Source organism: Chanos chanos, chromosome 12 (genome assembly GCF_902362185.1).
Source record: "Chanos chanos chromosome 12, fChaCha1.1, whole genome shotgun sequence".
NCBI lineage: Eukaryota > Metazoa > Chordata > Actinopteri > Gonorynchiformes > Chanidae > Chanos > Chanos chanos.
The window spans coordinates 24,524,637-24,550,402 of record NC_044506.1 but is presented as its reverse complement, the minus strand read 5'-3'; the positions used below and the strand labels follow the sequence as shown (position 1 = coordinate 24,550,402).

The window sequence follows — 25,766 nt, the reverse complement described above, 5'->3', positions numbered from 1 at the left end:
GTAAAATCTATCACTAATGTCACAAGCACGGAAGCGCGTGATCAGCGAAGCGAAACTCAAACTTTTATACATTTAGGCTTTTTCTGTGTGCACGACTGAAGACATGGGTTGTTCATGCCTGGTCGAACGAAAGAACGAAAAAATAGCGTTATTAACAGGTTACCATTATTTCAAATAAATTTTTCTGTTCCAAAACATTAAAAAATATAACGTTTCTGGTTTCGTTTTTGTTCCCTAGCGAAATATCGATTGTTTCTGGTTTTGACATTAAAAAGAAAATGTACTTTTGAATACTTAAGTATCTTTAAAAGCAAGTGCTCCAGTCCTTCAACTCAAGTAAAAATTTGACTGAAAAACTTTCACTTGTATTGGAGTAATATTTGACCAGGAGTATCTATACTTTGACTCAAGTAATGGAGTTATGTACTTTGTCTACCTCTGATCATGTCTTTTCCAGAAGCTTGCGAAGTTATCTACAAATGGTATATTTAATGCACTACAGTAGCCTTTCAGCCAGACGTGTAACTGGCGAATGCGACTGAAGTTCATGTCTCCAAAACAGGCCGACGGCATGGGACCGGAGACAATGTTTCCCAGAGTCAAGTAGTGTGTTTATGAGGGTTTTGAAATTTGCCTCCAGTTTTTGAGTCTGCTGGAGTTTGATGTCATTAGATCCAATATGGGTGGTGACTGTAGATGCGGTCAGGTGATCCTTAACTATGGATGGGATGGATGAGTTGATGTGTGAAACAAGTGCTCCCAGATGGCAGACTGTCTCGACTGTTGGAAGGTCAAGGTGCCGCACCATGGATGAGTCGACAATAAGAGTGTAGTGGGGGCCTGTGTTGGAGGTGCAGCAGGGCTTCTCTCGGGCAGTGGGGGAGGTGCGGCGGGGCTTCTCTTGGGTGGTGGGGGAGCTGCGGCGGGGCTTCTCTCGGGCGGTGGGGGAGGTGCGGCGGGGCTTCTCTCGGGCAGTGGGGGAGGTGCAGCGGGGCTTCTCTCGGGCAGTGGGGGAGGTGCGGCGGGGTTTCTCTTGGGTGGTGGGGGAGCTGCGGCGGGGCTTCTCTTGGGTGGTGGGGGAGGTGCGGCGGGGCTTCTCTCGGGCGGTGGGGGAGGTGCGGCGGGGCTTCTCTTGGGTGGTGGGGGAGGTGCGGCGGGGCTTCTCTCAGGCGGTGGGGGAGGTGCGGTGGGGCTTCTCTTGGGTGGTGGGGGAGGTGCGGCGGGGTTTCTCTCGGGCGGTGAGGGAGGTGCGGCGGGGTTTCTCTCGGGCGGTGAGGGAGGTGCGGCGGGGTTTCTCTCGGGCGGTGGGGGAGGTGCGGCGGGGTTTCTCTTGGGTGGTGGGGGAGGTGCGGCGGGGTTTCTCTTGGGTGGTGAGGGAGGTGCGGCGGGGCTTCTCTCGGGCAGTGGGGGAGGTGCGGCGGGGCTTCTCTTGGGTGGTGGGGGAGGTGCGGCGGGGCTTCTCTCGGGCGGTGGGGGAGGTGCGGTGGGGCTTCTCTTGGGTGGTGGGGGAGGTGCGGCGGGGTTTCTCTCGGGCGGTGAGGGAGGTGCGGCGGGGTTTCTCTCGGGCGGTGAGGGAGGTGCGGCGGGGTTTCTCTCGGGCGGTGGGGGAGGTGCGGCGGGGTTTCTCTTGGGTGGTGGGGGAGGTGCGGCGGGGCTTCTCTTGGGTGGTGGGGAAGGTGCGGCGGGGCTTCTCTTGGGTGGTGGGGGAGGTGCGGCGGGGCTTCTCTTGGGCGGTGGGGGAGGTGCGGCGGGGCTTCTCTTGGGCGGTGGGGGAGGTGCGGCGGGGCTTCTCTCGGGCGGTGGGGGAGCTGCGGTGGGGCTTCTCTTGGGCAATCCACTATGGTAGTGCGAACTTCGCCATTGGACAAGGTCGTCAGATGGCATTGCTCACCGGTTTCAGCAGTAGAGGGGGGCCAGTGGGTGGACATTTCCAAGCGGAAGGCTTCAGTGTTTTGGGATGCTACATGGAACGAGTCTAAAAATCTCTCATCCTCCCTGATGGACTGAAGGTTGATAATCAGGCTTTCAAGTTCTAAAATCTTCTTATTCAGTGATAAACAGCGATCACACTGAGATAACAGAGACATATTTTAATATAAACAGAAGAAGTTCAATGAATAGAATCTTTCTCGTTTGTGTGTCAATATTTTGCTGTAAGCACGTAGCGGCTACATGCGAAACAGCAGCACACGGCTAGGAAGTGACATCAATGAGCAGCATGGTCAGTGGTACTGTAGAGCCAGTGAAACTCTGCGCTGGATTAAGGGGGGTGCAAGCCCATGATCCCAGAGACACCAAAGCTTAGAGTAGTTAATGCAACATCCAAGAAGGACATGTACAGAGGGGTTTTTGTGTGTGTGTTACCCTCACAGTCCTTGTAAAGAGCGAGAGAGTCGTGATGGTAGGACCTCTTTGGGTCAGGCCCATCTCCTGGGCCTGTATGTGGCCCTTGTATAAATGCCACCTAGGAAAGTGGACAGGAGATCCCCAATACAGGGCTGTGCATGGGGCCTAACAGACACAAGGCACATCTGGACCCAGTAGTGAGGGAGGGCTGAAGTCAAAAGTCTCAGTCTCTCTTGCATGTTATTCAAGCCTGTCTTCCTCAATAAAACTTAACCCATCTCTCTGTCATGAAACGGATAACTCACCCCATTAACAAACACTACATCCTTAACAGATGATCTTACAGTAAATCTCTTTAGAATCTCATTACATTGTGATTCACTATAGTGGGTTCAGTGGATCGAGAGTGTTTTATCATTTTAGTGGGTTTAGTGGGTTGAGAGTGCTTGGGTAATTGTAGTGGGTTTAGTGGTTTGAAAGTGTTTGTGTAACTGCCATGGGTTTACTGGGTTGAGAGTGGCTGAGTAATTGTAGTGGGTTTAGTGTTGAGAGAGATTGAGTTATTGTAGTGGGTTGAGAGTGGCTGAGTAATTGTAGTGGGTTTAGTGTTGAGAGAGATTGAGTTATTGTAGTGGGTTGAGAGTGGCTGAGTAATTGTAGTGGGTTTAGTGTTGAGAGAGATTGAGTAATTGTAGTGGGTTTAGTGTTGAGAGAGATTGAGTTATTGTAGTGGGTTGAGAGTGGCTGAGTAATTGTAGTGGGTTTAGTGTTGAGAGAGATTGAGTAATTGTAGTGGGTTTAGTGTTGAGAGAGATTGAGTTATTGTAGTGGGTTGAGAGAGATTGAGTAATTGTAGTGGGTTTAGTGGGTTGAGAGTGGCTGAGTAATTGTAGTGGGTTTAGTGTTGAGAGAGATTGAGTTATTGTAGTGGGTTGAGAGTGGCTGAGTAATTGTAGTGGGTTTAGTGTTGAGAGAGATTGAGTTATTGTAGTGGGTTGAGAGTGGCTGAGTAATTGTAGTGGGTTTAGTGTTGAGAGAGATTGAGTTATTGTAGTGGGTTGAGAGTGGCTGAGTAATTGTAGTGGGTTTAGTGTCTTGAGCATGTTTGTGTTACTATAGTGCGTTTAGTAGGTTGAGCATATTTGTTTTACTGTAGTGGGTTTAGTGGGCTGAGAGTGGTTGAGTAATTATTGTGGGTTGAAAGAGATTGAGCTATTGTAGTGAGTTTAGTGGGTTGAGAGTGATCATAAGAGTGGTTGAGTGGAAGATAATGAGTTACCTCATTGGAGTCAATGCCATTGTTGACAGACCAGGTAGTCTGGAAATACTCTAGCATACGCTGTTTGAGTGACTGGGGTAGGTGGTGGACTCTGATGAAGTCTTTCAGGTCTTTAGTGCGTGTGTGATAAAGGGACCAACGCGAATACATCCGCTGGATAATGGCTGTGACGTTACCAAAAACCAGAGCGTGCATCAGCGCTGAAACACACACACACACACACACACAAACAAACACACACAAAAATAAAGTTGATTCAGGATCTGTGTCTGGTTTGCAAAATGTTGTTTATATGATACTAAATAGTTGTAAGGTGACAGATTTCTGTGACATGCACATAAAAACTATACAGATGACATGCACATTGATGGGTAATTCTGAACATAGTGACAGCAGATAATGCTGAAACAGATCTTCAGTAGCTTTTTCCCTTTGTTGTCCTCTGTGGTCCTGTTGTTCTTGTTGTTGCAGTTGCATAATTAGCGTGTTTGCTGTATATGTTGCTGCAGTTCACATGTAGCTCTGTTTGTAATTTGTGTGTGTGTGTATGTGTGTGTGTGTCTGTATGTATTTGTTTGTGGTGTGTGTGTGTGTGTGTGCGTGTGTGTGTGTGGCCCTAAGGCTGGAAAGGACATTTCACAGAATACAGCTCATGAATACTTAATAAAACCATGAATACTTAATACCTACCAACAGATGTCGTCACTCGCATTAAATCCATTTAATTGGACGAACCCAGACAAACAAGACACACTCATTCAAACTGGACACACCCACACAAGCAAAACGCCAGCCCAGTAAAAACAAGGCTCAGCAAAAGAGAAAGACAAAGTCAGAGAGAGAAACAGGAGAGAACGAGGTACTATATAGAGAGAGACAGATTTCATATCCACACACATGAACACACACACACACACAGAATACAGTACCTCCGATAAGCATGGTGCAGATAGAGAAGATCTTCTCAGCATCTGTATTTGCGGAGACGTTGCCAAAGCCAACGCTGGTCAGACTGCTCAGGGTGAAGTAGAGTGAAGCAATGTAAATACTCCTGAGAGAAGGCCCGCTGCTCGTCGAGCCATTAACCACACCCACACCTTCATACGGAGACTCTAAACGCTTCCCCAACTCATGCAGCCAGCCTGGGACAGACAGAAAAGACAGATGGACCGACAGACAGACATGTACACACACACACACACACACACACAGGTAGATACATGCACATAATGTAGCTTACAGCAGGATATGGTTGTTGAACTGCTGGATGTCCAGGTGGTGCTCCAAAAACAATGTGGGCTTTATAGATAACTGGAGTAGTGTTGAGGGCATCTATCCCACTTGTGCAGCATAACCCATAGTCTCAGAACAGGCATAATTAATCTGTGACAATCCAGTGCCAAGGCCAGGGAGCAGACAAACAGGCTAAACCGACTGTCCGCTAGTCGTCACTCAGGTTCCAATATACTGAGACAGTGTCTGTTCCCTGAGCTATACGAAAATGTACAAATGTTCAGAGAGTTTGTTTTAGTAACCTAACAAACATAAAATTAGATCACACTGAATGTACAGCCAGCACCTTTGATCTAAAGCTAGGACTGTTAAATCTAAATGTTAATGAAATTATTACTGATCAGGAGTTTAGTGAGCAGTTTTAATCAGTTTTGATGTTTAACAGAAACGTGGATCAAACCAAATAAGTATGTAGCATTAAATGAAGCTAGTCCTCCCAGATACAGTTAATATACCAGTTATGTCTAACTGGCAGGAAGAGGAAGAGACGTCTCAGTTATTTATAATGATAATCTAGGCGTCACACAAACACCTGGACATAATGTCAGGGTTCCTGCATGAACTGTTTTCTCTGCCTTACTGTCTGGATGTTCCAGTAGAACGAGTAGAACACGAGTCCTTACTAGAACCAGAAGATGTGATCACATCACCCCTATCCTGTCCACACTGCACGGGCTCCCAGTCAAATTTCTCATTGATTATAAAATACTCCTGTTGACCTATGAAGTACTAAATGGTCTCGCACCACAATTCCTGAGATAACCTCTGGCCGTTTATGATCCACCACGCCTACTTAGATCTGAGGGTGCAGGCCATTTACTGGTACCACGTATTGTGAAGGCTACAGCAGGGGGCAGAGCCTTCTCTTATAAGGCCCCACAGTTATGGAACTGCCTCCAAATTAGTGTTCGAGACTCAGACACAGTCTCAATGTTTAAGTCTAAGCTGAAAACATATTTGTTTAGTCAAGCCTTTTGTTAATAGCTTTTTATATGGTAAAGGAGCAGATCTGGAGGGTCTTCAGGCATAGTGTGTTTGGTGAACTGGAATGTTTGGATGCTGTCGCACCATATGGACAGCCCAAAAATACATTCAGAGCCTTTCATGACTTGATTGATGCCATCTTTAAGTGTAAAACTTAAAATTTATATACAAAAAGAAAGACTTTTTTTTTTTTGCACTGTGAATGTCTATTTTAAGTGCTGGCCAGAGGAGGATGGGCTCCCCCTGCCAAGTCTTAGTTCCTCCCAAGGTTTCTTCCTCGTACTCCATTAGGGAGTTTTTCCTTGCCACTGTTGCCTTGGGCTTGCTCACTGGGGGGTTTAGACACAGATCACTGATCGCTGCTTTGAGACAAGTTTGATTGTAAAAAGCAATATACAAATAAAACTGAACATGGACTTGAACATAAAAATCACTTCCATGACTTCCAAGTCACTACCATTAAGTACTGAAGTCTATAAGAAGTAAAGAGAGACTAAAAAGACAAATGGCCTATACAGTCATCTGATATTCTTAGACGTCACTACATACATTGCAATACGATTTGGGAGAGTAAGTGTATGTGAGTGGAGGACATGAGGAGGTGGGTTTGTATATGAGTGTAGGACATGAGGAGGTGGGTTTGTATATGAGTGTAGGACATGAGGAGGTGGGTTTGTATATGAGTGTAAGACATGAGCAGGTGGGTTTGTATGAGTGTAGGACATGAGGAGGTGGGTTTGTATATGAGTGTAGGACATGAGGAGGTGGGTTTGTATATGAGTGTAGGACATGAGGAAGTGGGTTTCTATATGAGTGTAAGACATGAGGAGGTGGGTTTGTATATGAGTGTAGGACATGAGCAGGTGGGTTTGTATATGAGTGTAGGACATGAGGAGGTGGGTTTGTATATGAGTGAAGGACATGAGGAGGTGGGTTTGTATATGAGTGTAGGACATGAGGAGATGGGTTTGTATGTGGGGTTGGGGGACATGAGGAGGTGGGTTTGTATATGAGTGTAAGACATGAGGAGGTGGGTTTGTATATGAGTTCAAGTTCAAGTTCAAGTTTATTTAGAGCCCAATATCACTGTTTACAGTCTCAAAGGGCTTTAGAGGCCACAACAGTCAAATCAAAATATGACCGCACCCCCTGACTTAATCCTCATGGCGGGCAAGAAAAAACTCCCCAAAAACCCAAGAGGGAAATGGGAAAATGGGAGAAATCTTGAGGAGGACCACAGAGAGAGGAGACCCCTCCTTAGTCAGACAGGTGTGCAATAGGTGCCGACCACGTGGGCAGTTACAGCTGAAAGTAAATTGGGGCATGAACAAAGGGGATGGTGATGTAGACAGGAGGCTGACGGGGGATGGAAGATGATAACACCAGGATGGATCAGTCCAGAGGGCGGGAGGAGTCAGGATCACTGGTGTCTCAGGAGTAGCATGTGTGGCTCGACAGAGAGAGAGAGAGAGAGAGAGAGAGAGAGGGAGAGAGAGAGAGAGAGAGAGAGAGAGAGAGAGAGGCACATTGCTAGATGTTCATTTCCACATAATGGTTAAGGGAAAATGTACATCGTGTGCCAAGTGCAGGCAGGGACTCCAGCAAGACTAACTAGTACAGCATAGCTAAAAGGGAGAGCTAGAAGGTAATATGGACATGATGGCACTCTGGGACACAAGGCGGCCACCCACTCCACAGTCAACAAACCTGAGTGAACATGTTAAAGTGGGGGGGCGACAGCATCCAAACATCCCAGTTCACCAAACAATCTATGCCCGAGAACCCTCCAGATCTGCTCCTTTACCTAGTAAAGAGCTATTAGCAAAAGGCTTGGCTAAACAGATAAGTTTTCAGCCTTGACTTAAACATAGAGACTGTGTCTGAGTCTCGAACATTAATTGGGAGGCTATTCCATAACTGTTGGGCTCTGTAAGAGAAGGCTCTGCCCCCTGCTGTAGCCATCATAACTCGAGGTACCAACAAATAGCCTGCACCTTCTGATCTAAGTAGGCGTGGTGGATCATAAAAGACCAGGAGTTCGCGCAGGTACTGTGGCGCAAGACCATTTAATGCTCTATATGTTAATAGTAAGATTTTATAATCAATGAGAAATTTGACTGGGAGCCAGTGCAGTGTGGATAAGATAGGGGTGATGTGATCATATTTTTTGGTTCTAGTAAGAACTCTGGCCGCTGCATTCTGAACTAACTGTAGCTTATTTATACACCTAATAGAGCATCCAGACAGTAAGGCATTACAGTAGTCTAATCTAGAGGTAATGAAAGCATGAACCAATTTTTCAGCATCTTGAAATGACAATGCATTTCTTATCTTGTTAATATTTCTAAGATGAAAGAAGGCTATCCTGGTAATATTATCTACATGAGCTTCAAATGAAAGACTGGAGTCAATAATTACACCAAGATCTTTTACTGCCGCACCTGATGAAAGAGAAAGGCCATCCAGAGTAACTATGTGGTCGGAAAGCTTACTCCTAGCTGCATGTGATCCTAGTACAAGTACTTCTGTTTTTTCAGTGTTGAGTGAGAGGAAATTCGTAAGCATCCAGTGCCTAATATCCTTTAGACATTCCTCAATTTTGTTAAGTTGGTGTCTCTCGTCTGGCTTCGCTGAGACATACAACTGTGTGTCATCAGCATAGCAGTGGAAGCTAATACCGTGTTTACGAATAACATTACCTAGAGGTAGCATATATAAAGAGAAAAGCAGTGGGCCTAAAACAGAACCTTGCGGGACTCCGAACTTTACCTCAGTATGTGCAGAGGACTCACCATTTACATCAACAAACTGATAACGATCAGTTAAGTAGGACCTAAGCCATAAGAGGGCCGTTCCCTTAACTCCAACAACATTTTCTAGTCTATCAAGGAGAATGGTATGATCAATGGTGTCGAAGGCTGCACTGAGGTCAAGTAGCACAAGCAAGGAGACACAACCCTGATCAGAGGCCAGTAAGAGGTCATTTGCAACTTTAACCAGTGCTGTCTCTGTGCTGTGATGAGGCCTAAATCCTGACTGATACAGTTCATGGATGTTATTCTTATGTAAGTATGAGCATAACTGCTGTGCTACAGCCCTTTCTAGGATCTTGGAAATAAAGGGGAGGTTAGATATTGGCCTGTAGTTGGACAATGAACAGGGGTCAAGGTCAGGTTTTTTAATTAGGGGTTTGATAACTGCTAGTTTAAAAGATTTAGGTACATAGCCAGTACTAAGGGAGGAATTGATTATTTTCAAAAGCGGTTCGATGACTACTGGCAATATCTGCTTAAGGAAACGTGTAGGTAAGGGATCTAGTACACAAGTTGGTGATTTTGATGAAGAAATTAGTGAGGTCAATTCGGTCGCCTGAAGGGGAGTAAAACATTCTAATCGCTGATCTGATATAGGCCTAGTTATATTGTTATCTACAGTGTTAGTGATCAAATTATCTGGTTTAAAATTTATAGCCTGGATTGTTTGCCTGATATTTTCAATTTTGCTATTGAAAAAATTCATAAATGCGTCGCCACTGAACATTGATGGTGTGCCTGTTTCCGAGGTGCTTTTATTCCCAGTTAGTTTTGATACGATATTAAATAAAAATCTAGGATTATTTTTGTTGTCCACTATTAGGGTGGAGAGATACATTGATCTAGCGGCACTAAGAGCTTTTCTATAGCTCAGGAGGCTCTCCTTCCATGCTAACTGGAATATGAGTGTAGGACATGAGGAGGTGGGTTTCTATATGAGTGTAGGACATGAGGAGGTGGGTTTGTATGAGTGTAGGACATGAGGAGGTGGGTTTGTATATGAGTGTAAGACATAAGGAGGTGGGTTTGTATATGAGTGTAGGACATGAGGAGGTGGGTTTGTATATGAGTGTAGGACATGAGGAGGTGGGTTTGTATATGAGTGTAGGACATGAGGAGGTGGGTTTGTATATGAGTGTAAGACATGAGGAGGTGGGTTTGTATGAGTGTAGGACATGAGGAGGTGGGTTTGTATATGAGTGTAGGACATGAGGAGGTGGGTTTGTATATGAGTGTAGGACATGAGGAGATGGGTTTGTATGTGGGGTTGGGGGACATGAGGAGGTGGTTTTGTATGTGGAGGTTGAGGACATGAGGAGGTGGATTTGTATGTGGAGGTGGGGGACATGAGGAGGTGGGTTTGTATGTGGGGTTGGGGGACATGAGGAGGTGGGTTTGTATGTGGAGGTGGGGGACATGAGGAGGTGGGTTTGTATGTGGGGTTGGGGGACATGAGGAGGTAGGTTTGTATGTGGAGGTGGAGGACATGAGGAGGTGGGTTTGTATGTGGGGTTGGGGGACATGAGGAGGTGAGTTGCATGTGGAGGTGGAGGACATGAGGGGGTGGGGGACATGAGGAGGTGGGTTTGTATGTGGAGGTGGAGGACATGAGGAGGTGGGTTGCTGCTTTATAGAGGGCTATATTGGAGAGTAGTTTGAAGGGCTGTCTGAGAACCTTCATGAAACCGTTTCAACTTTACAACATTAACAATGTAGTGCTTCTAACTGTAGATGCCATCTGATTGCTCAGTATCATCAAGTTCAAGTTCAAGTTTATTTAGAGCCCAATATCACTGTTTACAGTCTCAAAGGGCTTTACAGGCCACAACAGTCAAATCAAAATATGACATCATAGCAATGAACGTCGTCAAAGTCATTCATCTGTGTCCTTATAGTCAGTGGTTGGCTAGTGAAGTTCTCCCTATCAATATTGTTACTGACCAGTGGGCAGCCAAAGGGAATTGTGCCTAGGCCAGGCCAACCACACCAATAATCACCACAGAAACACTCTCAGGGTCTAATTACACCACAGGATAAACTATGCCTGAAGGAGAATTTCTCTCTCTCTCTCTCTCTCTCTCTCTCTCTCTCTCTCTCACTCTCTCACTCACTCTCGGCATGAGCATTAAAATGAACACCAAGGGAGGTTTGTCTTTCTTTCAGTTTTCTTTAGTTCTATCCAGTCTACTCTGTGTGTGTGTGTCCGCTGTGTGTGTCTGCTGTGTGTGTTATCTCACCAATGTCCCAGGTGTGAGCGTTGCTCTCCATTTCCTTCTTGCCAATCACATACCAGATGCAGGCCATCCAATGAGCTAGCAGTGCAAACATGGACATGAGCAGGGTCAACACAACCGTGCTGTGCTGGGAATACCGGTCCATCTTCTGTAGCAGTCGCAGCAAACGTAGCAGACGCACTGTCTTCAGCAGGTGCACCACGGAAACCTATTAGCCAAGGGAAAGGGGTGAGGTCAGCAAGAGGTCGTCCAGAGGTGATCTTGTGATCAGATGGTCTTTATCAGTCTTCTGGGTAATTCGAAGTCTGGGCAGCCTCAGGCTGGCCCCGTACTGACCAATGCCTGCGCTTCACAGTTAAGCCTCCCATCTGTCTTAACAAAGGAATCAGCATGTTTGACACCTGTCTGAACAAAGGAATAAACGCCCACTGGGTACCCATGCCAGAAACAGTCATATCAGGAGCATGGTAAAAGCAAACAGAAAGAAAATCATTCCATCACTCTCAGTACATTGCAAAATGTTGTCAAAAAGATTTCTTTCCTCTCTGGACACTGATGCAAGAATTCACCAGCTGGATATTCAAATAAAAATTCACCAGTGTAATCCAGATGTTGGATGATTTTGTCAAATATGGAGTCGTGGGCATAGCACAGGAAAACCACAGGCCTCCCTCTCAGCATGCGGACAACCCATTCACAGCGTCCTGTGAGAGCGGAACTCACGGCATTTCAGTGTCCACTTCAGCTTCACACCTGCTGCTCAGCAGTGCCACAGGTCGCTGTGAATACTCCCAGAGTTTACATGTGTAAATAACACAATAGCATTAAACACATTTTTGTACATTGAGGAGTTATGGTTACCAAAACCACTCCAACAAACTACACCCAGAGAGAATCTTACGATTCTTTCCAACCATAGTTGATCTAAGGCCCAGAAGGCTTTGAACGTAGAAGGATTTTCTCCACAGCACTGGGCCTGGCAGCTAAGTCTGCTCCACAGATCAATACTTTAAAGCTAATTCCACTTGCACAATAATGACAACATCACGCGTCAACTCTCATTAATCAGTCTGTAAGTTCTACAATTGCCTGGTAGTTTGGTGGACTAATTATCCTGGCTAAAACACCAGCCTTCCCCATGTTAACCCATGTTCACTGCATTTTATCTGTGTCTGCTTGTTTCTCTCATAACAGCTGAGCCATGCTAACTCTCCAACTGCGCTAACATCCCTCAGATCTTAATCATTAATGAGTTTCCCCTTCATGTCTATTTAAACTAAGTGGTGCACCACATTAGAGACAGACATATTAATATTTATTCTTAGACTAATAAGAGTCCAAGTACTCTGAAAGGTGAGGAGACCTTTTTTTTAAAGAGGTGATCAGTCAGGTTTTGAATAATAATATAATTACTATTTAAACTTTTGTTCTTCTTTCTTCTTTCACACATGAGCAGTGGAAGAGGGGGCTCACATTAAATGGTATGGAACATAATGCAGTGTGAGAGCAAGTAAGACACAGGATGCATGTGAGGTGAACCAGATTTTACCAAAAATGGGATTGACTAGGATACAAGGTGCAGAAACATAGAACATGAGCAAGGTTAGGAATACACAATGCAGAATACAGGATTCTCAGGCAGCCAGGCAGGACAATGTGAAGAGTCGTTTGTGGTCACAAACATGCATCAACGTAAAGAAATACAAAAGCTTAGATGAGGCAGTACTGCTAAGAAAAGGCGGAGCAAACTCAAAACCAGGTGAATTAACACAACTCATACATAAGCCACTGAACACAATTAAGATGAAGTAATAATCAGAGATTGAGGGACACCAAGTAGCCAGATTCTCTGTGAAGCTGAGTTAAACAGACAGGTGGGCTTTGGCGATGGCAGAATCTATGGGGTAAATATTCAATGAGATGCAAGAATGATAACTCTTTACAGGCTGTGTGTGTGTGTGTGTGTGTGTGTGTGCGTATGTGTGTGTGTGTGCACTCTCTCTCTCTCTCTCTCTCCATCTATTTTCTATTCTTATTCTGCTTGATCTGAGTGCAGCATTTGACACCGTCGATCACACTATATTGTTAAAGTGCCTGGAAAATCAAACTGACATTTAAGGCCTGGCACTCTCTTGGTTTAAATCTTATCTCTCTGAGAGAAAGCAATGTGTCCACTATATTAATGTGACCTCTGAATACCATGAGCTTAACTATGGTGTTCCGCAAGGATCAGTCCTTGGCCCTCTTCTATTATCTATTTACATGCTCCCTTTGGGTGACATTATTCATAGTTATAATCTTAACTTCCATTTTTATGCTGACGATAATCAGATTTTCTTACCCATCCAGCACAACGACCGCTCTGAATTGGCTAACCTTGTGCTATTAAGGGTTGGCTGTCTTCAAATTTCCAAATGCTCAATGCAGGCAAGACTGAAATGCTGGTCATTGGTCCCCCCTACACATAAGCATCTTTTTAGTGATCTTACCCTAAATTTTGACATTTGCATCATCTCTCAAAACTCTACAGCTAAATACCTTGGTGTGATTTTGACTCTCGCTAGTCACTCATATCAAAAACACAACCAAAACTGCCTTTTATCACCTCCGCAATATTGCTAGAATTAGGCCCTTTCTAAGTAGGGCTAATGTAGAAACCATTATCCATGCGTTTGTCAGGTCTCACCTCGATTACTGCAATGTTCTGTATTCTGGCCTGCCTGCCTCTAGTACCAAAAGTCTTCAGCTGGTCCAGAATGCTGCTGCCAGAATCCTGACCAGAACAAGGAAGTCTAACCACATTACATCTGTCCTGGTTTCCCTTCCTTGGTTCCCAACTCATGCAAGGGCAGATTTTAAGGTCCGCTAACTGACATAGAAAATTCTACATGGGCTTGTGCCAGCCTACCTATCTGACTTAATTACACTCTATAACCCACCTTGCACCCTGCGCTCTCAAGATTCTGGACTATAAGTCGTTCCAAGAGTGAAAAATAAGTGGCAACCAAACCTTTTCCTACCGCTCTCTCTTCTTCTGGAATGGTATAGCTACAGAAATTAGGGAGGCAAACTCTCTCCATACCTTTAAAACCAGACTAAAGACCTATTTATTTTCTCTAACTTATGGATAATATAACACAAGCAGCAAACGAATGGGATGCGAGGCGAACAATGCACAAACAACGAGTGCTGGTGATGACAGGAGAGAGACTGAGGGTGTGTGAGATGACTGGAGAGAGACAGAGGGTCTGTGAGATGACTGGAGAGAGACTGAGGGTCTGTGAGATGACTGGAGAGAGACTGAGGGTCTGTGAGATGACTGGAGAGAGACTGAGGGTCTGTGAGATGACTGGAGAGAGACTGAAGGTCTGTGAGATGACTGGAGGCTACAGCAGGGTATGTCTACACATCACTTCATTCATGTTGATTCAGCGTAGCGCTCGGCACACAGCAAATTCAAGTTTTGCTTGAGGTTTTTTTCTTTTCGAATATTTTCGATCTGCAGCTGGTTAAATCCATGGATGCGGAACCCACGGATATGGAGAGCCGACTTTACTGCATTGTCATCACTCCTTTATCTATTAGCAGACAGCTTACAGACACACACACACACACACACACACAGAGCCCCCTGTAGGAACCAGATTTGAGCTCAAACTTATTTCCCTTCAGAGACTTATTTTTTGCTTAGATTCAAGTTCAAGTTCAAGTTCAAGTTCAAGTTTATTTAGAGCCCAATATCACTGTTTACAGTCTCAAGGGGCTTTACAGGCCACAACAGTCAAATCACAATATGACGGCACCCCCTGACTTAATCCTCATGGCGGGCAAGAAAAAACTCCCCAAAAACCCAAGAGGGAAATGGGAAAATGGGAGAAATCTTGAGGAGGACCACAGAGAGAGGAGACCCCTCCTTGGTCAGACAGGTGTGCAATAGGTGCCGACCACGTGGGCAGTTACAGCTGAAAATAAATTGGGGCATGAACAAAGGGGATGGTGATGTAGACAGGAGGCTGACGGGGGATGGAAGATGATGACACCAGGATGGATCAGTCCACAGGGCGGGAGGAGTCCGGATCACTGGTGTCTCAGGAGTAGCATGTGTGGCTCGACAGAGAGAGAGAGAGAGAGAGAGAGAGAGAGAGAGAGAGAGAGAGAGAGGGAGAGAGAGAGAGAGAGAGAGAGAGGCACATTGTTAGATGTTCATTTCCACATAATGGTTGAGGTAAATATACATCGTGTGCCGAGTGCAGGCAGGGACTCCAGCAAGACTAACTAGTACAGCATAGCTAAAAGGGAGAGCTAGAAGGTAATATGGACATGATGGCACTCTGGGACACAAGGCGGCCACCCACTCCACAGTCAACAAACCTGAGTGAACATGTTAAAGTGGGGGGGCGACAGCATCCAAACATCCCAGTTCACCAAACAATCTATGCCCGAGAACCCTCCAGATCTGCTCCTTTGCCTAGTAAAGAGCTATTAGCAAAAGGCTTGGCTAAACAGATAAGTTTTCAGCCTTGACTTAAACATAGAGACTGTGTCTGAGTCTCGAACATTAATTGGGAGGCTATTCCATAACTGTGGGGCTCTGTAAGAGAAGGCTCTGCCCCCTGCTGTAGCCATCATAACTCGAGGTACCAACAAATAGCCTGCACCTTTTGATCTAAGTAGGCGTGGTGGATCATAAAAGACCAGGAGTTCGCGCAGGTACTGTGGCGCAAGACCATTTAATGCTCTATATGTTAATAGTAAGATTTTATAATCAATACGAGATTTGACTGGGAGCCAGTGCAGTGTGGATAAGATAGGGGTGATGTGATCATATTTTTTGGTTCTAGTAAGAACTCTGGCTGCTGCATTCTGAACTAACTGTAGCTTATTTATACACCTAGTAGAGCATCCAGACAGTAAGGCATTACAGTAGTCTAATCTAGAGGTAATGAAAGCATGAACCAATTTTTCAGCATCTTGAAATGACAATGCATTTCTTATCTTGTTAATATTTCTAAGATGAAAGAAGGCTATCCTGGTAATATTATCTACATGAGCTTCAAATGAAAGACTGGGGTCAATAATTACACCAAGATCTTTTACTGCTGCACCTAATGAAAGAGAAAGGCCATCCAGAGTAACTATGTGGTCGGAAAGCTTACTCCTAGCTGCATGTGATCCTAGTACAAGTACTTCTGTTTTTTCAGTGTTGAGTGAGAGGAAATTCGTAAGCATCCAGTGCCTAATATCCTTTAGACATTCCTCAATTTTGTTAAGTTGGTGTCTCTCGTCTGGCTTCGCTGAGACATACAACTGTGTGTCATCAGCATAGCAGTGGAAGCTAATACCGTGTTTACGAATAACATTACCTAGAGGTAGCATATATAAAGAGAAAAGCAGTGGGCCTAAAACAGAACCTTGCGGGACCCCGAACTTTACCTCAGTATGTGCAGAGGACTCACCATTTACATCAACAAACTGATAACGATCAGTTAAGTAGGACCTAAGCCATAAGAGGGCCGTTCCCTTAACTCCAACAACATTTTCTAGTCTGTCAAGGAGAAGATTCACTGGCCTTTGGCTTGAGACTTTTATTTTGACATCCGCCACAGGTTATCTGATCAGTTAAGATGGTGTCTTCCATGTGCCCAGGCAGAGTCTCATAGTTTAGACAGTGGAAGACACTGGGTGGACCAATAGTTTTTTTTACCACTTATCGCTCATTACTTATATGCTCATACGATTTTACAAGCTCAATTTAATTTGTCACTTTGAGAGCTCTACACTTTTTGGAGACTTTAGAAAGCCCCTTTTTTGATTACCTTGGAATTTCGACTCTTCGAACAATTTTGATTTAAACCACTGTGTATCGCATGCCTGCATACCTGCCTGCATACCTTGCCTACTCCTTTGCCTGCCTACTTGCCTCTCTCCCACCGTCACTGAACACAGGTATGGCTCAAAGCCAAATGCAATGCCCAACACAAGAAAGCGCGTAACATCTAAAACTATTACACCCCCACTCAACCCGTTCCCCAACACACACACAACGAACCTCCACTCTTCTCATTGTCTTAAACTATGCACAGGACGCACATCCCATAAAGAAATGTAGAACACTTCATTAACAACAGAGCACAACACATTTTCAAGACATCATAAAAGTCCTCAAATCATGATTAAGTTTAAAATAAGCGAATTCTACTCAGGGACGAGCCCTTGGTGTCTGAATAGGCGCCCAGGCATTTCATGTCTGGTCTACCTCACTGCAGGTTGCCTGGTAATCCTGGTACCCCTGCCCCCCCCCCCATGCCACTGTCCCATAATAAATCTCTCTGACTTGCCCCAGTTTACTTGTACATGCTCTTCTAAAGAAAACAGTAACATCATCAGCATACCTCCCACCACTGGACAAGATTATCAAATTCATTTTCCTGGGATTTCTAAATGCCAGTATAATATGATCCATAGCCACCATACAGTGGTCAGAAAAAACACAGAGTGATAAAAAAAGGCTCGACACCCTATTATTAACACTCGTACAGGTATACAGCCAGTCCAGCCCTGCCACACTCACTCCAACATCACTTACGTTCATCCACGCATACTGTTTCACATTTTTGTGTTTTTGTCTCCGTATATCATTTAAATTGCATTCTTAACTAAACTGTAGAGCATTTCTCCTAACTGTGGGCGAGGCTCTTCCCCATTTCTAGCCATGGAAAAACTTAAAGTGGACTTCCATCCACCCCCCAGTACAACGACTAGATTACTATAGTACTGTTTTAACACATTTTTTCCACCACAATCGGGGGCATAAACATTCACAGAAATAAACCCTACATCTTTAATATTCACCTGGACTTTTAAAACCCATCCCTGCTCCAACTCACATGATTTCAAGTTTGTTACCCTGAGCCGTGGGGAGAATAAAACTGCTAGCCCTGCACTCACATTAGACCCATGACTTAAATACTGCCCCTCCCATGACAATCCTCAGTCTCTTTCATTCTCTTTCTCACTACGTGTCTCTTGCAATAATATAACATCAATATTTTTTTTTCTTAATAACACTGCTCTTTTGTTCCTATCCCTTCTCCCATTAATATTTAAGGACTCCACCCTTATTCCTTCCCTTACAAACAGCTGTAAGGGGAGACAGATAGGGAAAACAGAATAGAGGAGGGGAGACACCCATGGTGATGTGCTCATTTATGTACTTTTCGCAAAAAAACATGGGGCTTTACCCTTCCTTAACTTCATCAATATTTCCTTTAACTGGAATCTTGTCTTTTTGCTTATTTCTTCATAAGTTGCAGTTCTCCTTAATTTCGCTATTGTTGCCTCAAATGTATCCACATCTGGAAAAAAAATCATACACAACGACAGTCTCTCAAAAGGTCTCATCCAAAAAAGTGTTAATCTCTTGAAAGAAGTGCAAACTGACATCATCTCCAACCTTGGACTCAATATAAGAAATAACAGAAAGAGCATCATCACTTTCCATATCATCCACATTATGGTCCACAATGTTTCTCAACTTCCTCAACACTGGTGCCAGCAATCAACTCACCTTCAACCACACTCTCACCAACAATTTCGTTATCTCCGCTTTCTTCCATCACCAACAATTGTGCCTTCAGAGCTACCCCTTCCACAATGATTTCATCAGTTGCGTGGTCCTGCACATTTTCATCAATTTCACATTTTCACCAATATCTTCATCCGTTGTAGCCGAGCCACTCAGGCTCAAAACAATTGCACACTCCGTGCAAGCATCAGCAGTGTCTAGGTCATTTTGACACATCTCTGATGCGTCTACATTGTTACCTGTAGGGGCAGTGCGAGGCCCTGCAACTTTGTGAATGTAAGCCTTATGTGGACAGGCAAGCATTTTGGGTCCAATAAACAGCAGAATGTACAGACAGCAGAATGCAGAGAAGTGGAGTTTCCCACCCCTCCTGGAATCGCAACCTTATCGTGGTGGAGGGGTTTGTGAGCCCCTGTGATCCTGGGAGCTGTGCTGCCTGGAGCATCTAGCTCCTGGTAGGGTCACCCAAGGCAGAGAGATCCCAGGTGAGGGGCCAGACAAAAAGCGATTCAGAAGAGCCCTTATGATCAGCACACACGAAGATACAGGCACCTTGCCCGGAATAGGAAGACCGGGGTGCCCTCCTGGAGCCAGGCCTGGGAGGGAAGCTCATTGACGAGTGCCTAGTGGCCGGACCTGCCACAGGGTCCAGCCGGGCTCAGCCCGAATGAGCAACATGGGGCTGCCCTCTCGTGGGCCCACCACCTGCGAGGGGAGAAATAGGGGCCGGGTGCGATGCCACACAGATGGCAGGATGGGGCGAGGGCCCCAGCGGACTGGACTTACGGTACAGAAACTGGCTTTTGGTACATGGAATGTCACCTCTCTGGGGGGGGAAGGAGCCGGAACTTGTGCGGGAGGTGGAGCGATACCAACTAGATATAGTTGGGCTCACTTCTACGCACAGTCTTGGCTCTGGAACCAAACTCCTGGATGGGGGCTGGATTCTGTCCTTCTCTGGAGTTGCCTGGGGTGAGAGGCGACGGGCAGGTATGGGGTTACTTGTTAGCCCCCGACTGAGCGCCGCTGTGTTGGAGTTTGCCTTGGTGAATGAAAGGGTTGCCTCACTGCGCCTTCGGGTTGCAGGGGGGAAATCTCTGACTGTCGTGACGGCGTACGTGCCATGTTAGAGCATAAGGCAGCTCATAAGTGTACCTGGTACCAGAGCTCCTTAGGCCAACGGTCGATGATCGACTTTGTAGTCGTCTCATCAGACCTGCGGCCATAGGTGCTGGACACTCGGGTAAAGAGAGGGACAGAGCTGTCAACTGATCACCACGTGGTGGTGAATTGGATCAGATGGCGGGGGAGGCTGCTGGACAGACCTGGTAAACCCAAGTGCATAGTGAGGGTGAACTGGGAACAGCTGGCTGAGGACCCTGTACGGAAGATCTTCAACTCACACCTCCGGAGGAGCTTCTCCCTGATCCCAAGGGAGGCTGGGGACATGGAGTCTGAATGGACCCTGTTCAGAGCCTCCATTGTTGAAGCGGCAGCTTTGAGCTGTGGCCAGACGGTCGTCGGTGCCTGTTGTGGCGGCAACCCAAGGACCCAGTGGTGGATGTCACCGGTGATGGAAGCCGTCAGGCTGAAGAAGGAGGCCTTCCGGGCTTGGCTAGCACGGGGGGACTCCGGAATTGGCTGAGAGGTACCGGCATGCCAAAAGGGCTGCAGCGACGGCTGCCATGGAAGCAAAAACTCGGGTATGGGAGGAGTTTGGGGAGGCCATGGAAAAGGACTTTTGGTTGGCCTCAAAGAGGTTCTGGCAAACTGTCAGGCGAATCAGGAAGGGCAGGCAGGGCCTTGTCCAGGCTGTTCTCAGCAGGGATGGGGAGGTCCTGACCTCAACTGAGGATGTGGTCGGACGGTGGAAGGAACACTTTGAGGAGCTCCTAAACCCGACTGACACGCCCTCCATAGAGGAGGCAGGGCCAGAAGATTCAGGAGGGTCATCACCCATCTCTCTGGCAGAGGTCACTGAGGCAGTTAGAAAACTCTGCAGTGGCAAGGCGCCAGGAGTGGATGAGATCCGCCCTGAAATGCTGAAGGCTTTGGATATTGTTGGGCTGTCATGGCTGACACACCTCTTCAACGTTGCGTGGGAGTCAGGGACAGTGCCTGTGGAGTGGCAGACGGGAGTGGTGGTCCACATTTTTAAAAAAAGGGGACCGGAGAGTGTGCTCCAATTATCGGGGTATCACACTACTCAGCCTCCCTGGGAAAGCCTACTCTAGGGTATTGGAAAGGAGACTGCGGCCGATTGTCGAACCTCGGATCCAGGAGGAACAATGTGGATTCCGTCCTGGCCGTGGAACAGCGGACCAGCTGTTCACCCTTGCACGGATACTGGAGGGATCATGGGAATTTGCCAATCCAGTCTTCATGTGTTTTGTGGACCTGGAGAAGGCTTACGATCGTGTTCCCCGGGGTGTCCTGTGGGGGGTACTGTGGGAGTATGGGGTGCCAGGTTCGCTGCTGTGAGCCATTCGGTCCCATTATGACCGTAGTGAGAGCTGTGTCCGTATCTTCGGCACCAAGTCAAACTCATTCCCAGTGAGTGTTGGACTCTGCCAGGGCTGTACCTTGTCTCCAATCTTGTTCTTAATTTTCATGGACAGGATCTCAAGGCGCAGTCGGGGTGAGGAGGGTGTCCAGTACGGTAGCCTCAGGATTGCGTCTCTGCTTTTTGCATATGATGTGGTTCTGTTGGCCTCATCAAACTGTGACCTCCAGCACGCGTTGGGGCGGTTTGCAGCCGAGTGTGAAGCGGTCTGGATGAGGATCAGCACCTCCAAGTCCGAGGCCATGGTCCTATGCCGGAAAAAGGTGGCTTGCCCCCTCCGAGTTGGGACTGAGTTTCTGCCTCAAGTGGAGGAGTTCAAGCATCTCGGGGTCTTGTTCATGAGTGAGGGTAAAATGGAGCGGGAGATCGACAGGCGGATCGGTGCGGCGGCGGCAGTCATGCGGTCGTTGTACCGGACCGTCGTGGTGAAGAAGGAGCTGAGTCAGAAGGCAAGGCTCTCAATTTACCAGTCGATCTTTGTTCCAACCCTCACCTATGGTCACGAGCTCTGGGTAGTGACTGAAAGAATGAGATCGCAGATACAAGCAGCGGAAATGAGCTTCCTCCGCAGGGTGGCTGGGCGCACTCTTAGGGATAGGGTGAGGAGCTCGGACACCCGGGAGGAGCTTGGAGTAGAGCCGCTGCTCCTCCGCATTGAAAGGAGCCAGTTGAGGTGGTTCGGGCACCTAGTCAGGATGCCTCCTGGGTGCCTCCCTATGGAGGTGTTCTGGGCGCGACCAACTGGGAGGAGACCCCGGGGAAGACCCAGGACATGTTGGGAGAAATATATATCTCGGCTGGCCTGGGAATGCCTTGGGATCCCCCAGGAGGAGCTGGTGGGTGTAGCCGGGGAAAGGGATGTCTGGGCTACCCTCCTCAGCCTGCTGCCACCGCGACCCAGTCCCGGATAAGCGGGAGAAAATGATGATGATGATGATGGAGTTTCCCAGTAACTGCAAAACCACGAGGGCAAAGTAAAAACACAAAGAGCATGTCCTAAGAAGTAATCCAGAGCTCCTCTTTACCTCTTTACAGACCCTCCTCTATAAAGAAAAAAAGTAAATATAAGCCCAGAAAACATAAAATGATACATTTTAAAGAAACTGCATCAAAACTGTTTTCACCGATATGTCTCGCAGAATTGATTAATTTTTCATTGTAATTGTATTCATGCATTCTTTTTGCATTAGCTGTTGGGATATCCAGGGTCTCCTCAACCTCTGAGTTGAAGAGCACAAATCCTGGATTTCTGAAAAGTGTTAAAAACAGTGATATGATACTTACTGAAATTCGGTGTTGAGAAAAAGTTGTAACTCAGTGTCCACCAGACTATTACGACATTATAGTGACCTCAGTAAAATTAAGGAACACACACCATGAAAGAGATTCAGGTGGTATTTTGGTGTGGTGCAAAAATGAATTGGCTAAACACATTTCAGTTGTTACAATGGAAAAAATCCATTTTAACAACTGAAATGTGGCTGAGACTACATGATACCATTGGCATTTCTAAATTAACAACCTACCTCTGTGCTGCTTACATTCCCCCAGTGGAATCAGATATTATGACGAAAACTGTCTCAACAATCTCTATACAGCAATACGCCATTTCCAGGCCAAGGGAAAAGTACTATTGTGTGGAGACTTTAATGCACAGACAGGTACTGAGTCTGACTTGATAGATCCACAGGGCATGTGTTTGGCCAGTCCCCTTTGCACCTCTCACCAACCATCATAAAATGAAACAACCTAGACTGTGTGGTGAATAACAGTGGTAAAGAGTTAGTGCACCTCTGTCGAGCCTTAGGTCTGTACATGTTTAACAGTAGGATGAGAGGGGACTCTTTAGGTCTGTACATGTTTAATATGAGAGGGGACTCTTCAGGTCTGTACATGTTTAATATGAGAGGGGACTCTTTAGGTCTGTATGTGTTTAATATGAGAGGGGACTCTTTAGGTCTGTATGTGTTTAATGGTAGGATGAGAGGGGACTCTTTAGGTCTGTATGTGTTTAATGGTAGGATGAGAGGGGACTCTTTAGGTCTGTACATGTTTAATGGTAGGATGAGAGGGGACTCTTTAGGTCTGTACATGTTTAATATGAGAGGGGACTCTTTAGGTCTGTATGTGTTTAATAGTAGGATGAGAGGGGACTCTTTAGGCCTGTACATGTTTAATAGTAGGATGAGAGGGGACTCTTTAGGTCTGTACATAGGCGCTTTCGGACCGAACAGTTCTAGGGTCTCAGTTGATAGGAACTACCTCCTCAGGAGCTTCCCCTAGAACTACATACGTTCTAGGGCCTTTTTCTGTTTGCATTCGCACTGCCAGTAGGAATGCTGAAGTGACGTAAGCCGGCCGACGGTACAGCAGCTAAGAGCTGTTGTTTACAACTAACCATGGATAGCTGCACATTTTTAAGTACAAATTTAATGACTTTTAAGACCTTTTAAATACCTCCAAAAGGAAAAAAATGCCATCACTGCAGCAAAAGAAATTGACAAACTAGACTACAGTATACACAATTAACCAGTTTTATTGAATTTGAATGACAGAAATATTGAGTGCACATTAAATAACATAACTGCCTTCTCATTAACGAAAATAAAACTGTATGGCGATAGACCCAGTCCAATGGAAAAAATGTCCCCCTGCATTTATGCATTTACCACCGCAGTAGCAGTGAATGACTCGATGGGCGTAGTACTTTTCGTGTGCTAGCATAGCGCTTGTGCCTGACGCTTGCTCACAGTATCGTGTTTTTTTTCTTTTCCCCGCCGCAGCCCTCAGATCGTAAGCTGGATAAACACGTTCTTATTTTAGGTTAAAATGCGGATCACAGCCACACAAGCCGACACACAAGCACCTACCGAAGTGGAGTGTACACTACCTCTTCAATGTACAAATATACATTGGACGTTGCAGAAATGGTCATTGTTGGGGGATATAAAATACCGGTAAAATAAAACATAAAAACCATGTCTCCCCTCCTACAATTCCAGACCTTTTAAGACATTTTTAGACATGAATATCAAACACTAAATGTGATACGTTCTAAGACTTTATATTTTGCACAGATCTTTAAAAATGGCGGTTGCAATCATCGTATACCTGCAACTGGACCAATAGCTGTACACCTACATCACAAGGTTCCTATTGCGCTGCGAAAGTACCTACCCTAAAGTAAGAGCTAAAAAAGCCCCTCAAAACGGCGTTCTAAGAACTATGATCGTTCTAAGTTCCTCCGGTGTGAACACGCGAAAAAGGGGGTACTTTCTCCAACAGTTCTAAGAACTATGGAAAAGTTCCTCCGGTGCAAAAGCACCTCATGTTTAATATGAGAGGGGACTCTTTAGGTCTATATGTGTTTAATGGTAGGATGAGAGGGGACTCTTTAGGCCTGTACATGTCTAATATGAGAGGGGACTCTTTAGGCCTGTACATGTCTAATATGAGAGGGGACTCTTCAGGTCTGTACATGTTTAATATGAGAGGGGACTCTTTAGGCCTGTACATGTCTAATATGAGAGGGGACTCTTTAGGCCTGTACATGTTTAATGGTAGAATGAGAGGGGACTCTTTAGGCCTGTACATGTCTAATATGAGAGGGGACTCTTTAGGCCTGTACATGTCTAATATGAGAGGGGACTCTTTAGGCCTGTATGTGTTTAATAGTAGGATGAGAGGGGACTCTTTAGTGGACTCCATTCTTTCAGGCAGACTCCTTTCTCAGACCATAACCAATTAAATATATTTCTGAAAATGACTGACCAACCCAGTAACACAAAAATGAAGCCCAGTGCACTGTACAAGCTTAATCCAACCTACAGATGTGCTCCAGACAGCTCAGAAAAATTTACACAATCCCTGAACTCACCTGATTTGACTAATGAAATAACTAAATTTACTAATAAATCATTCCCTAATGACAAAATAGGTATAAACATGGCTGTTTATGAGCTGAACCTGATTTTCCACAGGGCAGCAAAAAGGCTGGGCTAATGAAAAACAACAGAAAGACAGCCAAAAAACAAAGATATGGGAAATGGTATGACACAGAATGTAAAAATATCAGGAAGGAACTAAAGCAACTGTTAAACCAAAAACACCACCATCCCCAAAACACAGACTTAAGAGCACAATATTGTAAAACCCTAAAAAGCTACAGTCAAAAGAAAAAAGCAAAACTACACCAACAAAGTTCTTTATGAAACTGAAGATTCCATTAATAAAAATCAGTTCTGGGAGATGTGGAATACTTTGAGTACAAAGAACCACAAGAAGTACTCATTCAAAATGGAAAGATTTGGATTGAGCATTTTTGCAGTGAAATACAGTCAATAGAAACAAATCAAAATCAGAGTCAGATCAGAGAAAAACTGCACAATTTTAAGTCTATATTTAAAAACAACCAAAATCCACTTGACTACCACATTTTGAGTGAAGAATTGGCACAAAATTTAAAATCTTTAAAACTCCATAAAGCTTGTGTTCCTGCATCAGAAATGAGATGCTTAAACACAGCACACCTGAGCTGCAGAGAGCTGTGCTCAAATTATTCAATGTCATTCTGGCTGTTTTCCTGGTGTCTGGAATCAAGGGGTTATTACCCTATTTCATAAAGGAGGAGACAAATTGGACCCTAATAATCACAGAGGTATCTGTGTGA

At 45.5% G+C, this 25,766-nt stretch overlaps 1 protein-coding gene across 1 annotated transcript in view; it reads right to left on the bottom strand.

The window, feature by feature from the left end:
- Positions 1-25,766, bottom strand: part of kcnh8 (potassium voltage-gated channel, subfamily H (eag-related), member 8) — an 84,714-nt gene that overhangs the window by 31,191 nt on the left and 27,757 nt on the right. The window contains exons 7-9 of the mRNA XM_030788634.1: positions 10,953-11,157; positions 4,555-4,767; positions 3,626-3,825 (exon numbers count right to left, since the gene is read on the bottom strand). Of these exons, the coding sequence (XP_030644494.1) occupies positions 3,626-3,825; positions 4,555-4,767; positions 10,953-11,157 (618 nt within the window). The remainder of the gene's footprint in view (positions 1-3,625; positions 3,826-4,554; positions 4,768-10,952; positions 11,158-25,766) is intronic.